Raw genomic sequence first — 20,411 nt, 5'->3', positions numbered from 1 at the left:
TTACTTGAATATTGTTATGAAATTCATACGATGGTCATATTATATAACCTGACTTCGGGTACATATTATATTATATAACTGGAAATTTTGTTTTTTCATCCCTGTACTTCAGTTTTAGCCGGTTAATTTTTATTTTTTTTTGTAATTTTAGTCATCTTTTCAAAGTGTATGAAAATATTACAGCGTTGATGTGACATTGAATTGTATAGTATGACATCAACGTACTCGATAAAAAATGAATAAAAATGTCAAAAATCAAAATTTAATAACATAAAATATCAAAATCATAAAATGATTAACATGTATGATCAAAATACAATGATAGTTAAAAATACACCAAATATTATATGTCTTACCGTGCATAATAATAGTTTGGTCGATCGATCTAAGATACGTATACGTATTCATATAATCTTAATTTTATTCATTATATCTTCTTATTTTCACCTACTTGTATAATAATTAAACTTAAAATTTAAATATTATTATAATTACATTTATTAATAATAAAATATTTTTATATCAGATAAACATTAATAATTTTTTATATTATTAAATTTATAAATATATATTAAATAATGATTAAGAAATAATGTATATAAAATAAAAGGAATACAAGATTTTATATTATCGCCTTTTCTTTTAGTTGTTTATCAGACTGATGATTAAGTTGTAACAAAAAATTCGAACTCGAAATATCCAAATCAAGTAAATCAATTTGATCTTGTATCTTAGTTTCAAACCAATGAACCAAATCATAAAGAGCACTTGAAGTTATATGTCTGTAATTATGATCAACTTCGGCCAGTTCCAGATCGATACATCAGTGGGTAGACTTAATTTCCATTAATGGCTCGTTGAATTCTGGTTTGTAAGCCGATGGCTCGTTGAATTCAATCGAGGGCCTGCCTAGATAGCTACTTAATTCACACACACAACTGTGTGCATTCTTATTTCTTACACAGAAGAGGATAGCCATCGTACAAAATTTCAACGGTAAACAGTCCAAAGCTGACTGATCAAAATGATGTCGGATTGGAATTTTAATATTTGGATCGGCAGTGATTCCTTGATATTTAGACCATTTTCAATTTAGTCATTTTTTGTCCGTTTTCTAATTTAGTTTTTTTTTTTTTTTTTTTTGGGATGCATTTCACTCAATTGTGTCCAAACTCTCATGTTACGCCTCCTTTTATTTTTTGTTAACTTTCTATTTTATTTTATTATTTTTTATATCTGAGTACGTGTAGTTGTTATACATATCGAATATGTCAAAAAAAATAAGGTTACACAAAGTTTTCAGCTTATATAGAATTAATCAAAAGTATTTTTATGACCCATCATTATGCCGTAAAATAAAATAAATCTTATACATTTTTTACTAAAATGTCAATAGATTGTACCTCCAATGGGTTTACAGACCGATTATCATAGCTCAACAACACATTCTCAACTGATGGTTTCTGTCATGGATTTTTTAAGTAACATCTACACAACCTTGTTACTTTTCCAACTCAAGGTGTATAGTAATTTATTTAATTTGAAAATCTTACATGAGAAGAGCAAAGATCCTAATGATTTTATTCAGGCGTACTAAATATTATTACATTAATAATCTCCTGTAGAGAAGAAGATTGCTATTTGCTTATTTAGCTATTTATTGTATCTGAAAATACAACACACATATATCGAAAATATTACATTATTTTAGAAAAAGAAAGCAGAAGAGGATGATCGATTTTCAAAACTTCATTCTGCCTTTTATTTATAGAATCCAACATAGGATTTCAAATTCGAACTTCAGACTTGTAGATAACTTTATTGCTTGTGGGTTGGTGTCAAAATCATCTTGTAGTAGATGATTGGGTGGTACAATCTTCTACTAGCTAATGATATGTTATTTCATTAATTAGTGAACTTGTCTAATTTTTGTGATGGTGATTCACATCTCACCTTCCTCTTTTATTTCTGTCAGATAATCTTTTGCTTTTAAGGTCTCCGAGAAATTATTTTTTGTGTGGTCCCCTCACCAATATGATCTTATTTTGCAAGATACTTCCGGACAGTTTTTGCCTACAAAGCTAGTACTAAATGCTGAATCTGTTGTTAAGTTGCGCATTCTGTGAAGATCATTTCTTCTGAAACTTTTCTTAGTTGGTGTTCGTCTCATGCATGGAAATGAGTTTATGATTGGGATGGATTGTCCACTTTTGTCCGATTTTAGTTTGATTTTACTAACATGTTTTGTCTCCAAGAACTTGCACATTTTCATTTCTGATTGAGATCCACTCTCTTTTGTGTGGTTACTTTCAATAAGTTGAAAGTCATTTCTTAAAAATAAATAGTATTTTGATTTTATCTAGTCGAGACCATATTGTTTTTTGTTCTCCAAGAACTTGCATCATTTTTTACATATCTCATTGTCTGGCGTGGCGTAAGTAATGAGATCGAAAACTGCTTCTTTTTCTGCCTGTGTGGTATACTTTCAATAATGTTTGAAGATGATTTTCTTTAACAAAATAAATAAGTATAAGTTTATGAAAATCTTTTAATCTTTTTGTAGTTCTTTCGTCTATTAAGCAGATATCATGTAATTCAAAATATACATAGTTTATATAGATTTCTTTTTTTCTTTGTATCTTGACTATTGAAATAATACACACCTATAAATTTTGCTTTAAATATGATGGACGTTCTTCCGGCTGACTCATTAAGAGATTCTCTAGCTAGTACCGACTCTTTGGTTAATGTCAAAATCATGTCCAAGGCGATTTTAACTGATCCCATTGGACTTATTTCCAAAGTTTAATAAATCATTTTTTATTGAGATCAATTGTTCCTGCTGCGATTCTCATAGCCAATGTTCAATCATCTAAGAAAATTATCCATTTTTAAGGTCCAGTACATCATGGTTAAGAATAACATCATAAGAACGTATTGGTTACAAAAGATTTTTCTCATAGGGTGTTTTGGTGCAAAGGAATTTGATTCCTCCTTGATCGTATTCACTCTGCAAATGATTCTCCACCAACATGAAAATCTCTTTGGGCTCATCTCATATTTGTATCATAGGATCCCGCAATTTCTCTTAGTGGTTCTTCATGAGGTATCATATTAACTAAGGATCGTTAACCTTCAGTTGTGTTTATTTTCAAATCCACGGCTTTGAGATTTGCAAAGAGGCCAAGTCTTGATGATCATCTAGATCAATTTTTTTCTATAGTTGTCTTCATATGATTTTCTCTTTGGAGACAATTTTGATATGATTGATCATTTTCTCGTTATCAGTTAAAGCTTTTTCCACTACTTTGACATTTTCTCTTTGATGCAATATGTATTGTGTACCAAAAGATGATGAAAACATTCCCCATGAAATACAATTGTTAGAATTGAGTCGTTGTTCTAGGTTTTATATTATTGTTTAAATATCTTTTAAAGTTATAAGAATTTTCTCTTGTTGTTGAAAGATTTCTTTAATTTTCCGCGATATATAGTATAATTGATTGTCATAATTTTGTATCAACTTTTGGATTTGTATAAGACATCCCGAAAATTGAGAGGAATCCAATATTATTTTTAGGAATCTATTATTTGGAATAAAACTTGAAATAATAAATCACGAATATATGTTCTGATCCATAATTTTGTTTAGAAATATCTCTGCATCACCAAGATATGTTACTTAATAATAATAATAATAATAATAATAATAATAGTATATGTATGAAATAAAAAACTAGGCTCTGATCACATTTTAATGGCTCAGTATAATTATTTTCATTTAAGGACGAAATAAAAAAATATTTGGGTATTTTTTGAAAATATTTATGCTCGAATCAATTTGAGAAAATGGATTGAATTTAGATTTTGTCAAGTTTTAGCTTTTTGAGTAGCATAAAACTTAGTTTCCGGTACGATTTAAACATCTCACTTAATTGTATGATCAAATATTCTTGAAGTATGAAAACATAAAATTATTATTTTTATTATTATCTTAGAGATGGATTTAGTTGGAAAAATGAAAATGAATTTGGGCGGGCCCCGCAGTTTATCATTCTTCAAGGTAAAATAATTGTTCCCGGTCCCTATTCTTTATTTCGAATGAAAAATAGAATATAAATTGATATGAAATAGACATTACTGACTAAGTCAGCGAATCAAAGTTAATAAACATTCGATAATTCAATCAGTTGTCTATTATACATCAAATAAAGTAATTCTAATTTTATTTTATATATTTTATATATATATATAAAATAAGAAAGTTTGGAATAGACAGCACTAGTAGTCATCATATACGCCCGGGAGTTTCGCGCTGCAAGAATTGAATGGCATGGGTTGATTTCGACCCATTTTCCAGAGTATAATACTATTTTTTAGTTTTTTTAAAAAAAGTTAAAATACCTTCTTCTTTTTTTTTTTTTTTAATACCATTAACATATTAAGCATTTGTCTACTGAAACCTTCGAGAAATATGCAACAAAGGCAGAAATCGAACTCGTCAATTATTTTTTTTAAAAAAAGTTTTGTTTAAGGTTTTAGTCTTTTAATTCGTTAAAATTGTTGACATAATGTTGGATAATATTGTCTCATATTATGTTAGCATTATAATAAGAGATGATTAAAAGTTAAAAAAGCAAAGTTACTACATTGAAACTAAATTTCGAGTATTTAATGGTACAAAAATCGTAACGATAAATTAAACAAGACAAGTTAATTGAAAAAAATAAAATATTAGAATGGGCATTAGAGATCCTAAGCTGAGTTTAATTATATATATATATATATATATATATATAAAGGAAGAAGGAAACAGGAGGTGACATGGGCTATCATATCCCAACCCTTTTGATCAGTGGTTTAGTTCAGTCACAGATTGGACGTTTGCGAAACCTATTGCAAGTAAAGTGGGTGTGAGTCTTGCAGCTACCCACGTTCACTTGTCACTTCTTGTCTTTCTTATATTTCATTTCCCAACCCCGCCTGCCTCGCTCTCTCTCTCTTTCTCTCTATCTTCTTTCTTTTTTACTTGTTAATTAAATTACACTTTTCTGATTTATAATAATATATAACAGGTTTGTTGTAGCATTTTGAAAAACGATATTAAATAACAAAATTGAATGATAAGGTCATGATTTAGCCTCTTCTTCGTTTTTACTAGCATCGGAGAAGCATGCATCATCGCTCACTGTACGTCTCTAATCAGTTAATTCTTCTTCTTCTTATGTATGATCAGTCGAATTAAATTTGAAAATGAAACCAGCCAGTTAATTTAGTTTGATCCTGCTGGTTTCATTCCCAATATATATAACAGAAAGTGGGAGCTGATTTAAATAGCTAGGATCTCGAGTCTTACTCACTAATTAACAGCAATTATTAATGAGTTTTTCTTCTTGTTTGAATACTTTTTTTTTTATAAGAATAACATGTGGCTGTTATTTTTATAGGATTAATTTTTTTTAGATTAAAACAACAAATTTTAAATCGTATTAGCAAGATAAATCATGTTAGACAAATCAATATTGATAAGATAGGATGAACCGAGCCAATGAATTTGTAAATTGAAATACATGAGTTTGATGTTGATGTTGAGGTATAGGTTGTATTTGAGAAAGTAATATAGGATGAGTGGTGGTGGGGGTACAAAACAAAAGTACTAGTTACTAGCACATTGGACACTTATTCAGGCGCGCGAAAACCGCGCGGGGGTTGTTTCCCACAAATCATTATTTTCATAATAACTAGTATTACTGTAGCTCGATGATCTCCTCCTCTTTTTGTCTGTCTCTTGGATCACACTGCTACGTACCCGACAAAAAAATTAAAAACTTTCTTGCTCTCCATCCATATTTCCATTTGTCTTCTAAGACCGATTGGTTTAAGAATCCTAATCGATCGTCTCTCTTTATCATGAAGGAGAAGTATATATTCTTGTTCAGGAAGAATTAAGTAGCTCTCCTGCCCGGCAAAAATGGGATGTAGGCACGTGAGAAAGAAAATAGCTAGAGTGTTTGTTCAACTAGCTGGTCCCCCCCGTATAAAAATACAAGGCAAGGGGTCTAATCATCATGTATTTATTTATTTATTTATAACAATGGTGGTGGTGGAGGTGGTGGTGGTGAGAGTCTATCACCCGATGTGACCGCCGGGCCATGCAGCTTTAGTGGCGGCGGGACCCTCTCCGGTGATTCCAAATCCTAATTTGCTTCGAATTGCAATGTTCATATCCAGGACTATTTTCTTTTTGCCAAAAATAAATAAATAAATAAATAAATAAATGTTGCTGTTACCACACCTACAAAAAACAGGTTTTATGAATGGTTGCTTCTGTTGTATGAAACACATCAACTTTGGGCTTATCAGCCACACACGTCTACATCTCACTTTGGGTGATTCAGAATTAAATTAAGTGTTCATCTTTAATGTTTCTCTTTATTATAGCATATCCAATTAATTCAACACCAACTTGGACACATCTGTAATTCATTCATATACAAAACAACATGACAAAATAATAACTTCACACACATAAATAAATTCAATTAATTTTTATCACGTGGCATGATTTCATTGGGCCATTTAAATGGTTTAGATACTAGGTATGTGAAGTGAATGGCATATGTTAAGAAATTTCAGCCCGACCCAATACCTTGGGAGCCCAACAGATCTCGGGCCCGATCATTTGTTAAACTAGAACTCACAAAGTTCAAATAGTGTTGGATCACTGAAGAGAGTAGCATACGTTTGTTATTTCGGGTGAGGAAGGTCCGTCCTTTCACATATATAATTGGTGTGGGGGACCTGCTTTGATCGAGTGTCCCGAAAAATGTAGGACAAATATCGAAAATGGCGAGTGTCTAGGACATGTCTAGACGACGGACCTAATCTATTTGGACACGTTTATGGATGCAGATGCACTAGCATTACTTCTAGACGGTCTCCGTAATCAGGCAGCTCCTTGGTCAACATTTTGACTTGCTTCAATCATCCGCCAACCAACCCTGAAACCAGATAGTAATTCAGACTAGGTTCATGTAATATTTCCAGATTAATGTTGACGTGGTTGCTCTTCAGACCCACCCTGACTTCTTTCATTATTAAACATGTAATAAAGCCAATTTACTCCAATTAACGGCCCAGTCGAAGTCAAGGATATTGGTGCAGAAACTATGGCAGAACAAGAAGCTGATGAAAAAAAAAGCGATCAGGAAAACAAACCGAAGAAGAAGAAAATCACAAGGACTTTCTCTTTTGTCCCGAAATTTGGGTGTATGAGATTAGACGACGATATTCCGGCGGCGGAGGCGCCGGATATCCACGGAAGTTTCAACGTCGAAGCCTCTCGCAAGGGGAAGGATCACGCGCCCACGCACCTGATCGTCATGGTCAATGGAATTATTGGAAGGTTTGGATGTATTGAATGTGGATCAAGCTATAATTTTGAACTTCCGTATCTCTTTTTTTAGTGATAAAATTTTGACGATACAATGTCAAAATGGGTAAAAGAGCAATCTTGTGTTCTTTTTTATTTATTTAATTTTTTTCCTTTTTGGGGTATGAAGTAATTCTGGTGATTCGCGATCTAAATTATGGTTCATTGGGTTGACAGCTGCTTCTTGATATGCTATTTAACTAATATAGATTGCAAAAGATTTTGTTGAATTTGATTTGAGATAAAGGGATATTTTTTTGTGATGGGATTGATGAGTGTTGATAGTGAAATAATTGTCGTCAATTCGATGTCGCTCTTCGTGTAATTAGATTTATATTTATTTGGACATGTGTGTGCAGTGCTCAAGATTGGAGATATGCTGCGAAGCGATTTGTGAAGGTGTTTCCCGAAGATGTTTTAGTACATTGTGAGCTCTATACCTTTTTCAATTTATTTTCATCTCTTGTTTTATATTTCCGACTCTTTCGATTTGTTCCTGTAAATTAATGTTTCTTTATGTATAAAATCTATATATAGCATGTTTATTTATACTTTTTTTTTTATGAGTCAGTGAGTTTCTCTAACTTTTCTGCATCTAAAATTTTATATAAGATCAGATTGATTATTAAGATTCAAACTTCAAAACATAGCATGTTCTATGTAATTTTGTTTCCCAAGTGCCCGATCATCTCAGGTCTGATGCTTCGCTGGGTAAATGACACGCTAAATTGAAATTAGGACACGGATTCAGTTCAAATATATAAGACATTTTGAAATGAAACAGATCATTTGGAAATGAAATAATCTTAGAAACGATAATGATTTTCTTTATATAAACTATTCTTGACCAACATTTTTTTCCAGGTAGCGAATGTAATTCTTCCATGTTGACATTCGATGGTGTTGATGTTATGGGGAAGAGATTAGCTGATGAGGTTTGGTAAACATTTCCCTGAATTATCGACTTTACTCTTCACCAAGATTTTGTGGTTGCACTTTTTTTTACTGGTCGTTCAAATATATGGTTGGAGCTGCATGCTTCTTGGCCTCTAGGAGCTAGAATTTAAGGGTGTGTTGGCTGATTCATTTTTCAGGTGATGTCTGTCGTCAAACGCCATCCAAATCTTCAAAAGATCTCGTTTGTGGCTCACTCTCTGGGTGGCTTGGTAGCAAGATATGCTGCTGCTTGTCTTTATCAACAGGATTTTACAAGAAAAAATAGTAATGAAAATGGTGATCACATGTCGGATGAGTCGAAAGAATCATCTGAAGAAAAGCCACCAACGGCAAAAATTGCCGGACTCGAACCAGTGAACTTCATTACATCTGCAACGCCACATCTTGGGACCAGGGGGCACAAACAGGTCTGTCACTAGGTTTTTTTTCCATCCCCTTTACTAAAGCAATATGCAAAAATGTTGATAAATTTGGCTATCTGGCAGGTTCCTGTTTTCTGTGGGTTTAAAGCTATGGAGAAAGTTGCATCACGTGCTTCAGGGTTACTTGGTAGAACTGGTAAACATTTATTCTTGGAAGATCGTGAAAATGGAAAACCTCCTCTTCTTGTTCAGATGAGCAGTGACTCTGATGATCTTAAGTTTATGTGAGTTGTTTATTTTGGTTCAATCTACCTTTCAGCCAATTCTAATCGAATTATTGATGTTTCCGGTTCTCAACACTAATGTAGATCCGCTTTGAAATCATTTAAGAGGCGTGTCGCTTATGCAAATACACATTATGATCGTATCCTGACTTTAATTTATATGATCGTCTCTTCCCCTGCATTTTCTTTATGACTTGTATCCATATGAAGCTTTGTATTGACAAATGGAATTTAAAAGCTACGGGTACTATGGCATAGCGTTCAGGTTTTGTTCGAAAAGCAAGGGATAGTGATAAGCACTCTTGATATATTTTGTTTTCTTTTACCTTAACACTTTATATTAGATCTTGTTGGGTGGAGTTCATCATCATTGCGCCACCGAAACCAGCTTCCAAAGGTAAAGACATTTGCACATGCACGCCGATACTTAAGCATGCCTGATATCTTACAGTTCTTGTTTTGTGTTAATCTTCTTAGCGTCGGACTCTCCTGAAAGATGCTAGATACCCACATATTGTCCATGAAGATCCGTCAAAAGTGGTGAATCCTCAGGAAATTTGTCCGCCGGATGCTAAAGTTGCTAGAAGCAGGACAAGGGAGATGGAAGGTTCGTATTATACTCGGGCAATCTAAAATAACTCTATGCGATGACTTGCATTGATACAACAAATTTTGGGTTTATAAGTTGATGTTTCTGGGCTGGGTTTCAAATCCATCTTGGTTTCTATCGAAAGCAAGAAAACTGGGGAATAAGATGTAGTGAAATTGGGGGGGTTTTTTTTTTTTTACTATAACTGAGATTTGTACGATTCATTTTAACATTAAATTATTGGATCCGTATTTTGCAAACCTGACATTGGACTGTTGCTCGTGTTGTAGAGGCTGTGATCAGAGGGCTAACGACAATGACTTGGGAACGAGTTGATGTCAACTTCAGTGGGAGTATCCAAAGACTTGTTGCACACAATACCATTCAGGCATGTATCTTTTGAACTCTATTAGTATAGGCCTGATCAGATATTGTTTGTTGCATGGTTTTTGTTTAGTGCTGAACGATTCAATGAGAAAACACCAATTTCGTTTTGTCTCTGTTATGTTTAGGTGAAAACTTATTGCATCAATTCTCATGGCGCGGATGTAATACAACATATGGTGGACAATTTTCAATTGTAGAGAAATATAAAGATTTGCTAATACGAAGAAAGGGAGGTAGGTTGGTAGGGGTAGCACTGAATCATTCATGCATGCACGCTTGTTGCCAAATCTGAAGAAAATTTTGGTGTGTATATATGTATACACTATAATTATAATATTAATTTGTAGTGATGTTTATAATCAAAGATTTGGATGAATTCCCTGGGAATTTAAATATTTAGTTTTAACATGGTTAGTTCCAACAGGGTTGGAGGTGTTATTTGACGAAGCAATATTCAAATTTGTCTTCAAATTAGTGGATTAAGTGAACGATAGCTAACTAATAGTCACAAATTTAATTCTTCATAAAAAACAACTTTTTTAGCTTAGTTTACAATCTAATATGACATTAGTTGGAGGTTTACACAGAGTAGACCGAAAGACACTTGCGGTTTTCTACCTCAAAAAAAAAAAAATTAAAATCTAACCCACAATTTAAAATGTTTAATGATTTTGATGTGAGGTGAGCCCTGAAGCCTAATGAAAGCATGTAACCAGATGAGAATTTTGTCCTACAAAATGTCGTCCATCTAAAATGTGGCGCGCGACTTTGTTTTCAAATGAACCCCAAACTTATTTGCTATGTCAAATTTCGACATGAAGTTGAAGCATAGCTCATAATTAAATTCAAATAAAATGGAAAATCCATTAAAAGTAGCCAGGAATACACGAAAATAAAGGGAGACCTGAATGAAGAGATCCATGCATATATTGAAAACGAAAGCCCCACAAGTCTCGCCAATGTTATGTATTCTGTATTCATCACTCACACGTCATTTTCTTTGAAAATAAATAATATTCTGACTGCGTCGGTTAACCCTTTCTTGTCCAATTACATTAAATTCACTTTGTTGAACATAAAAACCGGTGATGTTTTCGTACAGCTAAACCTCTTGTTTTTTGTGCTCTTCAAACAAGGAGAGGAAAGGTCTTTCCCTTTTCGGACTCATTCTCAAGTTCTTTTCTACATCCATCTTTTGCTGATAACCCTTTTGTATTCGAGATTCAATCATTGCAGCCAAGGAAATTTATGTTTTTTACTTGGTTATTTGAGTCCCAAGTTTATGTTCCTCCCTCTAAAAAAATAAAGAAAGAATAAAATCCATGGCCTGCATGAAATTGATGGCTTTCGTGTTCTTGGCAATATCACCAGGTTTAAATTTTGACCAAAAGTTGTTGGTTCAAGGTGAGTGAGTATATATATATATATATGCATGAATGACTCTCGCCCATTTTCCAAGTGAAGTTTCTCATGCGCGCTTGCATGTTTCAGGTAGACAAGCTGGCAAATTCTCTGATTTCACAGAGGTGACGTAATATTTTGAATGGCCTCTTCTTTTATATCTGTCAGCAAGTTAGGAATGCTTATTATGATACTGTTGTTTCTGGTATAGGTGCAGAGTAGAAATAATGGCTGAAGAAAATGCAAGTAAAGTGAGATTATTGATAGGATCAAGGCCTCCGAGATGTGAAAGAATGTGCCAAAGTTGCGGGCATTGCGAGGCAGTTCAAGTCCCAATTTCACCTCCCATGAGATATCTTCATCACTTTAAAGGAAACCACTTTTATACGACTCCCACTACCAAATATGCATATTCAAGACGAGAAGACATTTCGAATTACAAGCCAATGTGTTGGAAGTGTAAGTGTGGAGATTTCATTGTCAATCCTTGATTGAGTCCGTCTGAATTTATTATATTCTCTTTGTGCATATGCATTTCAAGAGAGCTACCTCACCATTTATGCAGCAATTGTATTGGCATTCTTCTTCTTCTTCTTCTTGATGGTATTCTCCCGAACCAAATTCCAAATTACAGAAGAAAGATTAAGTTTAATTAGTGATTAAAGTGAATTTGTGTTTTTGAAGTCAGGTTTTAATGAATTTTTCCACACATTAAACGGATATGACTGGAGTTATTGTCATTATTTTTAATTTTTATGAAAAGGTTAATGAATTTTTTGTAAGTAAATAAACTATTAACGAAAAATAGAAATATAAGTGAAACTGATTTTGTGATGCCAGAATTTGTAAATAATTTTATTTAATTATAATTGTACATCCAATGGTTCACACCCCAATCGATGAAACTAACCCAACGTAACGTAGAAAAAAGCAACAAAAAGGGAAGTGAAGGGTGTTGCATTATATAAATATTAGCGTATTTGTCACACGTATTACATATTTGTACAATCCTATAATTTATAACAAAATTCTTTGAAGATTGTTCAGTTTCGTTCGTAATTTATTTGATTTATATTAAAATACAATTAATTACATTAATTTTATAAATTGATGAAGAACCATACTGACCATTTGACCCATTAATAAGAGCAAATATAGTATTAAATACATAAATTTCGTGGGGTGGGGGAAGAGATGGTAAAATGAAAAAAAAATAAAAAAAATCATATCAACATATCAATTTTTTTTGTCTCAATAAATATATATAGCCAGCTTAATCAATTCTGTTTTTAATTAATATGATTTATGTTAAAATAAAAATCGAAGAGACGTACAAATATAGTAAATAAATAAATCGGGGGCAAAAACAAAAAATATTACTGCAAAACGAAAGTAAACCGATGTCTTTTGTCTTTATTAGGTGAGACTTAATATAAAAGTAATTGATAATATAAAAAATAATATAAAAACCGAGTGTCAGTAATAGTACATACAGACACAGTGCTATGCAGTCCTGTTCTGGTTTTCGTATTTTACAAGATTTCATAATTCAATTGGACCATAACGATAAAATAAAAAGGCCTCTGCCCTCACTTGAACAAAATAATAATTAAATTTAATGTCTTCAAACACCTATGTATTTATTTACTCGTTGTTCAACAACATTTTTACTTTCACAATTATCATACGAAAGGACACTTTCAAAAAATTAGAAATAAAATAATCTTCAAACTATATTATTCGATACGAGTAATTTATCCTCCTTCGTAAACCATACGTATTACGAATATACAAGAATTCAGGTCACATTATTACGTTATTATTATAGAGTCAATAATAGCACGGGACCAAAATAATCTAGGTTCCAGCTCAACTACAAGCCATGCTTATTTTTGTAGCGATCTCGGTGGCCTATTCAAATATGTTGAATACCTTTTCATTTGCGTGTACCAATTCAAGAAATCCCATAACAAGAATCAGGACCATGAATTAAACCACCAAGAACAAGCTGAAAATAGATAAATTGGGTCTCAAAGACTGAAAACAATAAGCAAAAATACACGAAAACCTTGCAATCCAAAGTTCGTTGAACAGTCCAAAATGATAGGGAAATGGAGTGAGCCAAAGACGGAGGAAACTTCATGAGGGGATACAAGTTTTAAAAAAAAAAAAAAAAAAAAAAATTGCATCCACGGGTGAGAGTGTAGAAGAAGCAAATGTGCTCGGTCCCCCCTGGTTGCACGTTATTATTGATGCTGATGATATGTTCTTAGATAGACGGATCCATAACAAAACAACTACACATTACATCATAAGTTAGTTGTGTCTGAGAGGTTTGTAAAGAAGAATGCCGCTAAGAAAGAGTGTTTTAAATTTAATAAAATAATAAGGGATAAATATAGAGGATGTAACAAATATCAGATAAAATTAGATAGTAGCAGATACATATTTCGGAGTAGCAGTGTTCGTTCACCTCATGCTATCAGTAAACCCCACATTAGAGAAACGAAACAAACGACTCAATAAAGTCCATTAACCAACAGCAATTCAGCAAATAAAAAAAAAAAAACGGTAAAATATCATAAGCTTGGGAGATCCGTCGTAAGCAAATGGAGATGAGAAGCACGACGTAAACCAGGAACCAAGGAAATATAATCGCATTCAACTGTTCACAACCAGTCAATGAATGCTTACCAAGACGTTAATAGTCAACAACAGATTCAGCTACGATGAAGCATAACAACATTTAATGGCAATGCTTGATGCCACGTCTACGAATGTTTAATCCTGAGGGACTGATGTGAATTCCACTGCAATAACATCCATATGATGGATGTGCCTACAAACACAATTAATATATTAATTTCTTACTCTTTCTAACTAAAATTATATCAGTGCATATGTTATACAAGTATCCACAAAATAATAAATAACTGTACAATGATGTCAACATAACATTATACCAGACTGGTATAAAAGTCCAGGATAATTGATTAGCACATTTCAATTAAGGTCCAAATTGGGCTTGGTGTCGGAAAAACATGTACAGACTAAGCCCAGGTACCTCATATCATCATGGACACGCAATTACTGACGGAGAGAAAAAACCTGATGCTATTGTGGATGTTTCAATCTATCACAATCCAAGAAAGAAAAGGATCTTCCCACTCGATGAAATTCATAATGCATCAATGAAAGATGAGAAAACAATATGATGTAGAGTCCAAATAAGAAGTGAAGATACAATGCAATCCATAGATAAAAGTTATTCATTTGCGGAAGCATTACCTGCAAAAATACCAACAGTTGTCAGATTGGCAATAGCCATGGTGTGATAAATCAGATATTCCGTCAAAAAATGACAAAATGCATAGACGAAAGATAGAAATGTGGCCAAATATAGAGGCTTGTTTTCAAGGTTGAATGCACAAAGGAAGCAAAGGGTGCAAGTCAGCAGTGTCCAAACTCCAAATGTCCGTCCATGAACCTCGCTCACTGCAATGTAATAGATATGATTTTATGAAAACTAACACCGGGAAAGTTTATGCACACGTGGTTTGAAATTATGAACGAAAAATCTTGTATAAATGCCAACAGATTGCAAATGTCAATGCATCAAAGAAACTATGTAATCAATGGCATATCATCTGCTGAAGTTGCAGAATCAAGTTCGACTACTTCATTTCATTAAACATGAGGACATAAAACCACCAGCAAGAATGCCCACCTCCCATATATATATATATATATATATATATATATATATATATATATATATATATATATATATATATATAGAGTAGGATTTATTCAATATAGATTATCACTATTCTAAAAACGAGATAGCATCCTGAGTCCTAAAGAAAACCAAATAGCACGCCCAATAAAATCTGATAACGAGTAGAGGGAAAAATGAAATTTAAAGCAGACCAATACATAAATAAGAAAGCCACGGTTAACTACAGGAGGACATGAAGTACGCATCATAATAAGGGAGTATAAGTTGGCTATGCTTCTACAGCAACAATTCGAATTTCGCGAATCAAATCTTAACAGGCGAGCCCCAACTGTCTCAAGACCCTTCATTCAAATGAATTTTTAGGAGGTTGCATAAAAATTGATATCAAGTTTCAGTTCATAAAACATCAAAATTGAAGTCATTTTAATGTGCAATGACGAATCGAGCTCAAAATCAAATCAATTGAGTGCTTAGGGGATCCCAATGAAATTAAAAAGCAAAAAGAAATAAAAGAACGAACTGGTAGTCTTGGAGAAAACGGCAAGGCGAAGAGCCCAAATGTCGAAGAATCCGAACCAAACAGAAGCCAATCGAAGGGTGCCCACAAGCATCAGCCACCATCCTAGCAACTTCATCCTTCGCCAGATTGATGGGGAAACCAATGACGATGACAAATATTTCATTATTATTTTTTAATTACTATTATATTTAGATCTGTGTACTAATTGCATTTTTCACTTAAAATATGTTAAATTAATAAACTATATCTATCAAAAGTAAATTGGGATTTGTCTAATAGTTTGGAATACTCAATATAATAATGATAATTGTGTATAAAAAGTCGAAGTTATTCTTTGAATTAAAAATTAACATTTCAATCTTTGAAACTTTAAACATACTAGAGGATGGTTATGGCTGGTTTATATAATTTAATTTTAATAATATATATAAAAAAGTAATTTTAAAAATTTTACATTTTTTACATATAAGTTAAGAATATATAAGTTAAAAATAAACATGACAAATACGATATAAGACTAAGTTTAGTTTCAGTAGCGTGCATTGTTAATAATGTTATAGGGGAATAAGAAGTATGGCTCCCACCTCATCATAGGGAAGATCATGTTTTTGTTTTTGAAAACAAAAAATAAAACTCGTCCCAAAAGAAAAGAAAAGAAAAGAAAAGATCAAAGAGTTTGGTCGTTTAATAATAACTGATCCCACCTTTAATTAATGATTATAAACTTTACGTTTTGGTGGGACTAAATTTGAAAGTTAAGCAAATACAGCTAAGCTCTCATCTACTATTATATATTAAAGTAATCCGGACCATTAAATTAAAATGAAACCTGGCGTGTACGCACGTCTCTCACCAAACCAAACCCCCACTTCGTTCGCAGACGAGTGAGTGAGCATCCTCCATCCACAGTTGCTTGCCTAGCCTCTATCATTCACCACTTACATCACACAATTTACCCATAAGGATATAAGATTCTGATTCGCATCAACGACAAGAATTTATCGACTGACAAGTATAAGAATGTGTAACACAAGATTGATAATCCTTACTTTAATGAAAAAAATACAGAGCATCAGTTCGGGTAGTACAAAAAGAAAGAAAGAAAGAAAGAAAGAGAGAATTGAAAACACACAGTGGACAAGAAGAAACAGCAGTAATAATTTACAAGCCACGCATTAGGTTAAAAAAAACAGCGGGCCTCGTTTTCTAACCCCTCTGTTCTTTGCTCGATATGTACATCGATCAATCCTACGTTTCCTTGGTCCTAAAAAATTCGCACAAAAACCAGTAAAAGAACATGGTATAACTAAATGAAAAGTTGATTTCCAGCAAGGTGGGTAAATCGATTATAAATCAGAAGGGTAAATCCTGCAACGGACGTAGTTCTTTACGAAGCTTATGAGAGAAAAGCCTGCATGCGTCTAGGCTCAAGTCCAGGACAGCCGACAAAGCAACAAATGCCGCCGCATCCTCCGCACAACTTACGTGTTGCACGCTCACTTCCACCAAGGGCGTCGTTTTCCTGCCGCGGCGTCCCTCGCCTCCCACACTGGCCGACATCACAAACCCTCTGTACATGCAGTATGGCCACAGCCCGTACCCGAAATCCCCACTGCTCCGGGGGCTGCACACTGGAGACGCTGTGGTGCTGCTCAGTGTTGCTCGCCCATTCACCTGTGCTGGAGTGGAGTTGCTGTTTCCAGTCAAATCAATCATGAACTTCCCACCTTTGCTGCAGCTGAGAGTTGACTCTGCTAAAACAATACCCGCTGCGGCGGCTGAATCCGGAATGAGCTCAAATCTGTAGCCAAGACCATCTGCAGTGCCGCACTCACGCCAAGCCTCGAGGCGGCCCCAGGGCTTCCAGGTGCTGTCACCGGGACGGAGAATGAGCCAACAACCGGGATTGGACCGGCTCACACGGTCTGATCCAGGCGAAGCCACGAAAGGTGTCACCATTGAGGCCACAGCCACGGGGGAACCAGATAGATCGTGAATTGTTATGGACCACCCTTTTCTTTCTTTTAGCGGCCTCTCTCTTTCACTACCGAAGGAACTCAACCACCCTCTTGCACCATTACTGTGCTCCGGCGGTAAAGACCTTAAGAAATAGGAATGGACTATGATAAATTCTTTACAGGCACTAAAAGCGTTTACCCAAAGCAAAGAATGGGCTTTTTCTCAAATTTTAAATAAATCAACAAAGAGATTAACCAATACTTCGCAGAAAGAGAGCAAATAATTGAATAGATATGGCTGTAAAGTTATGGATTCATGCTTTATTTCTAACTGGTATGGTGACTCAGAAGATTTTGACAACCAAATGCAGACATTTCTTTTCCTATCCATACTTCGGAACCCTCTTTTTTTTTTCTTTTAATAAACTAATTCAAGTGTAAAGTGTATGATCCAAACATTATTGCAAAAATTAAACGAAGGGAATTTATTTTCCAATTTTAGATTTACCTGGAGCGCTGATTGCGGTCTGCTGCACGAAAACTGAACTTGCAAGTGAAAACCGGCTGCCGGATATTCCCTCTAATTTGGAAAATCTGGGGGCTGCATTCGGGCTCTCCATCGAACTGGAACACGAACCTCGGGTCGGGCTCTGCCTTAACATTCAAGTGAAACTGCGCCACACGCTTGGTTTCTTTTCCCACATTAATCCATCCATTATGAAAAATGACGGCCCTGGATTCCGCCGTAGTCAGATCCAATGGAACAGAGATTTTCCCCAGCAAACGCCCCGAACTCAAGCCGCATGCCGGCCCGAAGCGGCCGGAGTATACGGATATTTTAAGGCAAGGTTTATGGGAGGTGGAGAAGAGGGAAGACTTTCCAGTGAGTTTGTCGAGGTCGGATTTGCTGAGGTGAAAGCTAGCAGCGTGGGTTAGCGAGTTGGCATCAGTAAATGGAGTGTTCTCCGGCGGAATGTAAGGTACAACGGCGGTTTGCGGAGGGAAGCCTTTGAGTTGAATCAGACAGAAACAGGGAGAAGACGAAGGATGCACGGCTGAGCGAGCAGGCTTCGCGGCGGCGGGGATTTTCAAGGCGAGATTCCCTACGGTAACCCGCACAAAGGGACAGGGATCCATGAGGCTGAGGCTGAGGACTGACGGAGCTCCCCCGCTGTTTGCTGAAAATGAGAAAATGATAATGGATTACAGCTGTCGTATGAATGCCAGTTAGGACAGAAGTTGGCACCCACCCCTAATCTATTTTCTTTTTTAAAAATAATGGCTCGACAAAAGGGGATTAGGATCAGGATTAAGGTTTAAAACACACAAATTTTGTGTGATCAAACATATATATAAATAACATTGATGTAAATAAGATATTTCTCATAAAATTGAGTCGTGAGATGATCTTTAAAAAATATATATGAACAATAGTTGTCCTTTTGTCTTTTAATGATTATCTACATTTTATATAAAGAATATTAATTAGATAAATTAAATCAGAATAGAGAATTTATTTGTACTGTTTTTAATCAATATTTATTAATAACAAACAAATTGATGTATAAACATAAGTTGATAATAATGTATGCGGAGGTAATAGACCATTTTGATGCATTATGTGCAGCTAATTTGGCTTTTACACTTATAGAAAACGTGGCGTCTCCGCATTGCTTAAATCTCAACGAATGCGCTGCCCTATGTAATTAATGCTTACACTTATGAATGGTCGTTTAATAAGGAGCTGAGTATTATGGAGACCGTCTCAGTTTCATAATCCGTGAGACGGGTCAACCCTACCATATTCACAATAAAAAGTAATACCTTTGCATAAAAAATAATACTTTTCATAGGTGACCCAAATAAAAGATCCGTCCCACAGTACGACCGTGAGACCGGTCTCACACAAGTTTTGCCATTAATAGACGTCTATCTTTAAAAAAAATTGGATCCAAAAAATGTATATCTGGTAAAATAACAATATATTTTAATTTTGTATAAATGATAAAAAAAAATTATTTGTAAAATTTTAAACTTAAAACAACATGTACATGACTCAAATATAATTTATCTAGAGTAGTTCTATTTTGAGCGATCTCACGAATCTTAATCAGTAAGACGACTCAATCTTACGGAGTATCACAATAAAAGTATACTCTAGCAAAAAAGTAATATTTGTTCTTGATTGACCCGAAGTAAGATCTATCTCACAAAATACAACTCGTGAAATCGCCTCACACAAATTTTTATCTTATATCTATATTATTGACAAAAAAAATAAATCAAAATAAATTCTAATACTACTAAAAATATATATATATATATATATATATATATATATATATATATATATATATATATATTACAAAATTCAACGTCCAAATAATTAATGATTCATATTGTTCCAATTAAACTTCACGAATTCAATATTGTTATTAGGGATGACAATGGGTCGGGGTCGGGGTCGGGGTCGGGCGGATTTGCCATTCTCATCCCCACCTCCATACATGTCCCAATCCTCGTTTTTTCGGGTTCGGAGAATCCCCAAACCCGAAATTTCGGGGATCAACTTCCCATCCCTGTCCCCATCTCCGTTTCAAAAATATTAATATGATAAGACGATGACGAATTCGGAGATTTTCTCGAACCAAAACTTATTATTATCTATTATTGTTACAGATAATATTAATATTCATATCAATATCACTATTAATAATAATAAGATTATTAATATTTTAAAAATAATAATATTATTATACTATTAATAATACTATTATTTTAT

At 34.0% G+C, this 20,411-nt stretch overlaps 3 protein-coding genes across 4 annotated transcripts; 1 reads left to right on the top strand and 2 right to left on the bottom strand.

Moving 5' to 3' along the window:
* Positions 1 to 6,891: 6,891 nt before the first annotated feature.
* Positions 6,892 to 11,525, top strand: LOC140807890 (uncharacterized). 2 transcript variants are annotated; one of them, XM_073164848.1, is made up of 11 exons: positions 6,892 to 7,405; positions 7,792 to 7,859; positions 8,297 to 8,367; positions 8,527 to 8,796; positions 8,875 to 9,035; positions 9,120 to 9,175; positions 9,380 to 9,432; positions 9,513 to 9,642; positions 9,915 to 10,012; positions 10,137 to 10,248; positions 11,507 to 11,525. In XM_073164848.1, exons 1-10 carry the CDS (start codon positions 7,170 to 7,172, stop codon positions 10,206 to 10,208), a joined length of 1,215 nt encoding a protein of 404 aa, XP_073020949.1. In that variant the 5' UTR covers positions 6,892 to 7,169; the 3' UTR covers positions 10,209 to 10,248; positions 11,507 to 11,525. The 2 variants fall into 2 exon arrangements, with proteins under 2 accessions (XP_073020949.1, XP_073020948.1); XM_073164847.1 differs by lacking the exon at positions 11,507 to 11,525 and having other exon boundaries at positions 6,893 to 7,405; positions 10,137 to 10,454.
* Positions 11,526 to 13,811: 2,286 nt separating this feature from the next.
* On the bottom strand, positions 13,812 to 15,845 carry LOC140808339 (ergosterol biosynthetic protein 28). The gene is made up of 3 exons (XM_073165438.1): positions 15,672 to 15,845; positions 14,701 to 14,907; positions 13,812 to 14,251 (listed from the first exon to the last, which is right to left on the bottom strand). Exons 1-3 carry the CDS (start codon positions 15,832 to 15,834, stop codon positions 14,184 to 14,186), a joined length of 438 nt encoding a protein of 145 aa, XP_073021539.1. The 5' UTR covers positions 15,835 to 15,845; the 3' UTR covers positions 13,812 to 14,183.
* Positions 15,846 to 16,791: 946 nt separating this feature from the next.
* On the bottom strand, positions 16,792 to 18,856 carry LOC140807774 (uncharacterized). The gene is made up of 2 exons (XM_073164741.1): positions 18,138 to 18,856; positions 16,792 to 17,772 (listed from the first exon to the last, which is right to left on the bottom strand). Exons 1-2 carry the CDS (start codon positions 18,764 to 18,766, stop codon positions 17,025 to 17,027), a joined length of 1,377 nt encoding a protein of 458 aa, XP_073020842.1. The 5' UTR covers positions 18,767 to 18,856; the 3' UTR covers positions 16,792 to 17,024.
* Between the last annotated feature and the right edge of the window lie 1,555 nt (positions 18,857 to 20,411).

The sequence above is a fragment of the Primulina eburnea genome, chromosome 12 (genome assembly GCF_022965805.1).
Source record: "Primulina eburnea isolate SZY01 chromosome 12, ASM2296580v1, whole genome shotgun sequence".
In the NCBI taxonomy this organism is placed as follows: Eukaryota; Viridiplantae; Streptophyta; class Magnoliopsida; order Lamiales; family Gesneriaceae; genus Primulina; species Primulina eburnea.
The sequence above is the reverse complement of the archived record's forward strand: the minus strand, read 5'-3'. Positions and strand labels throughout refer to the sequence as shown.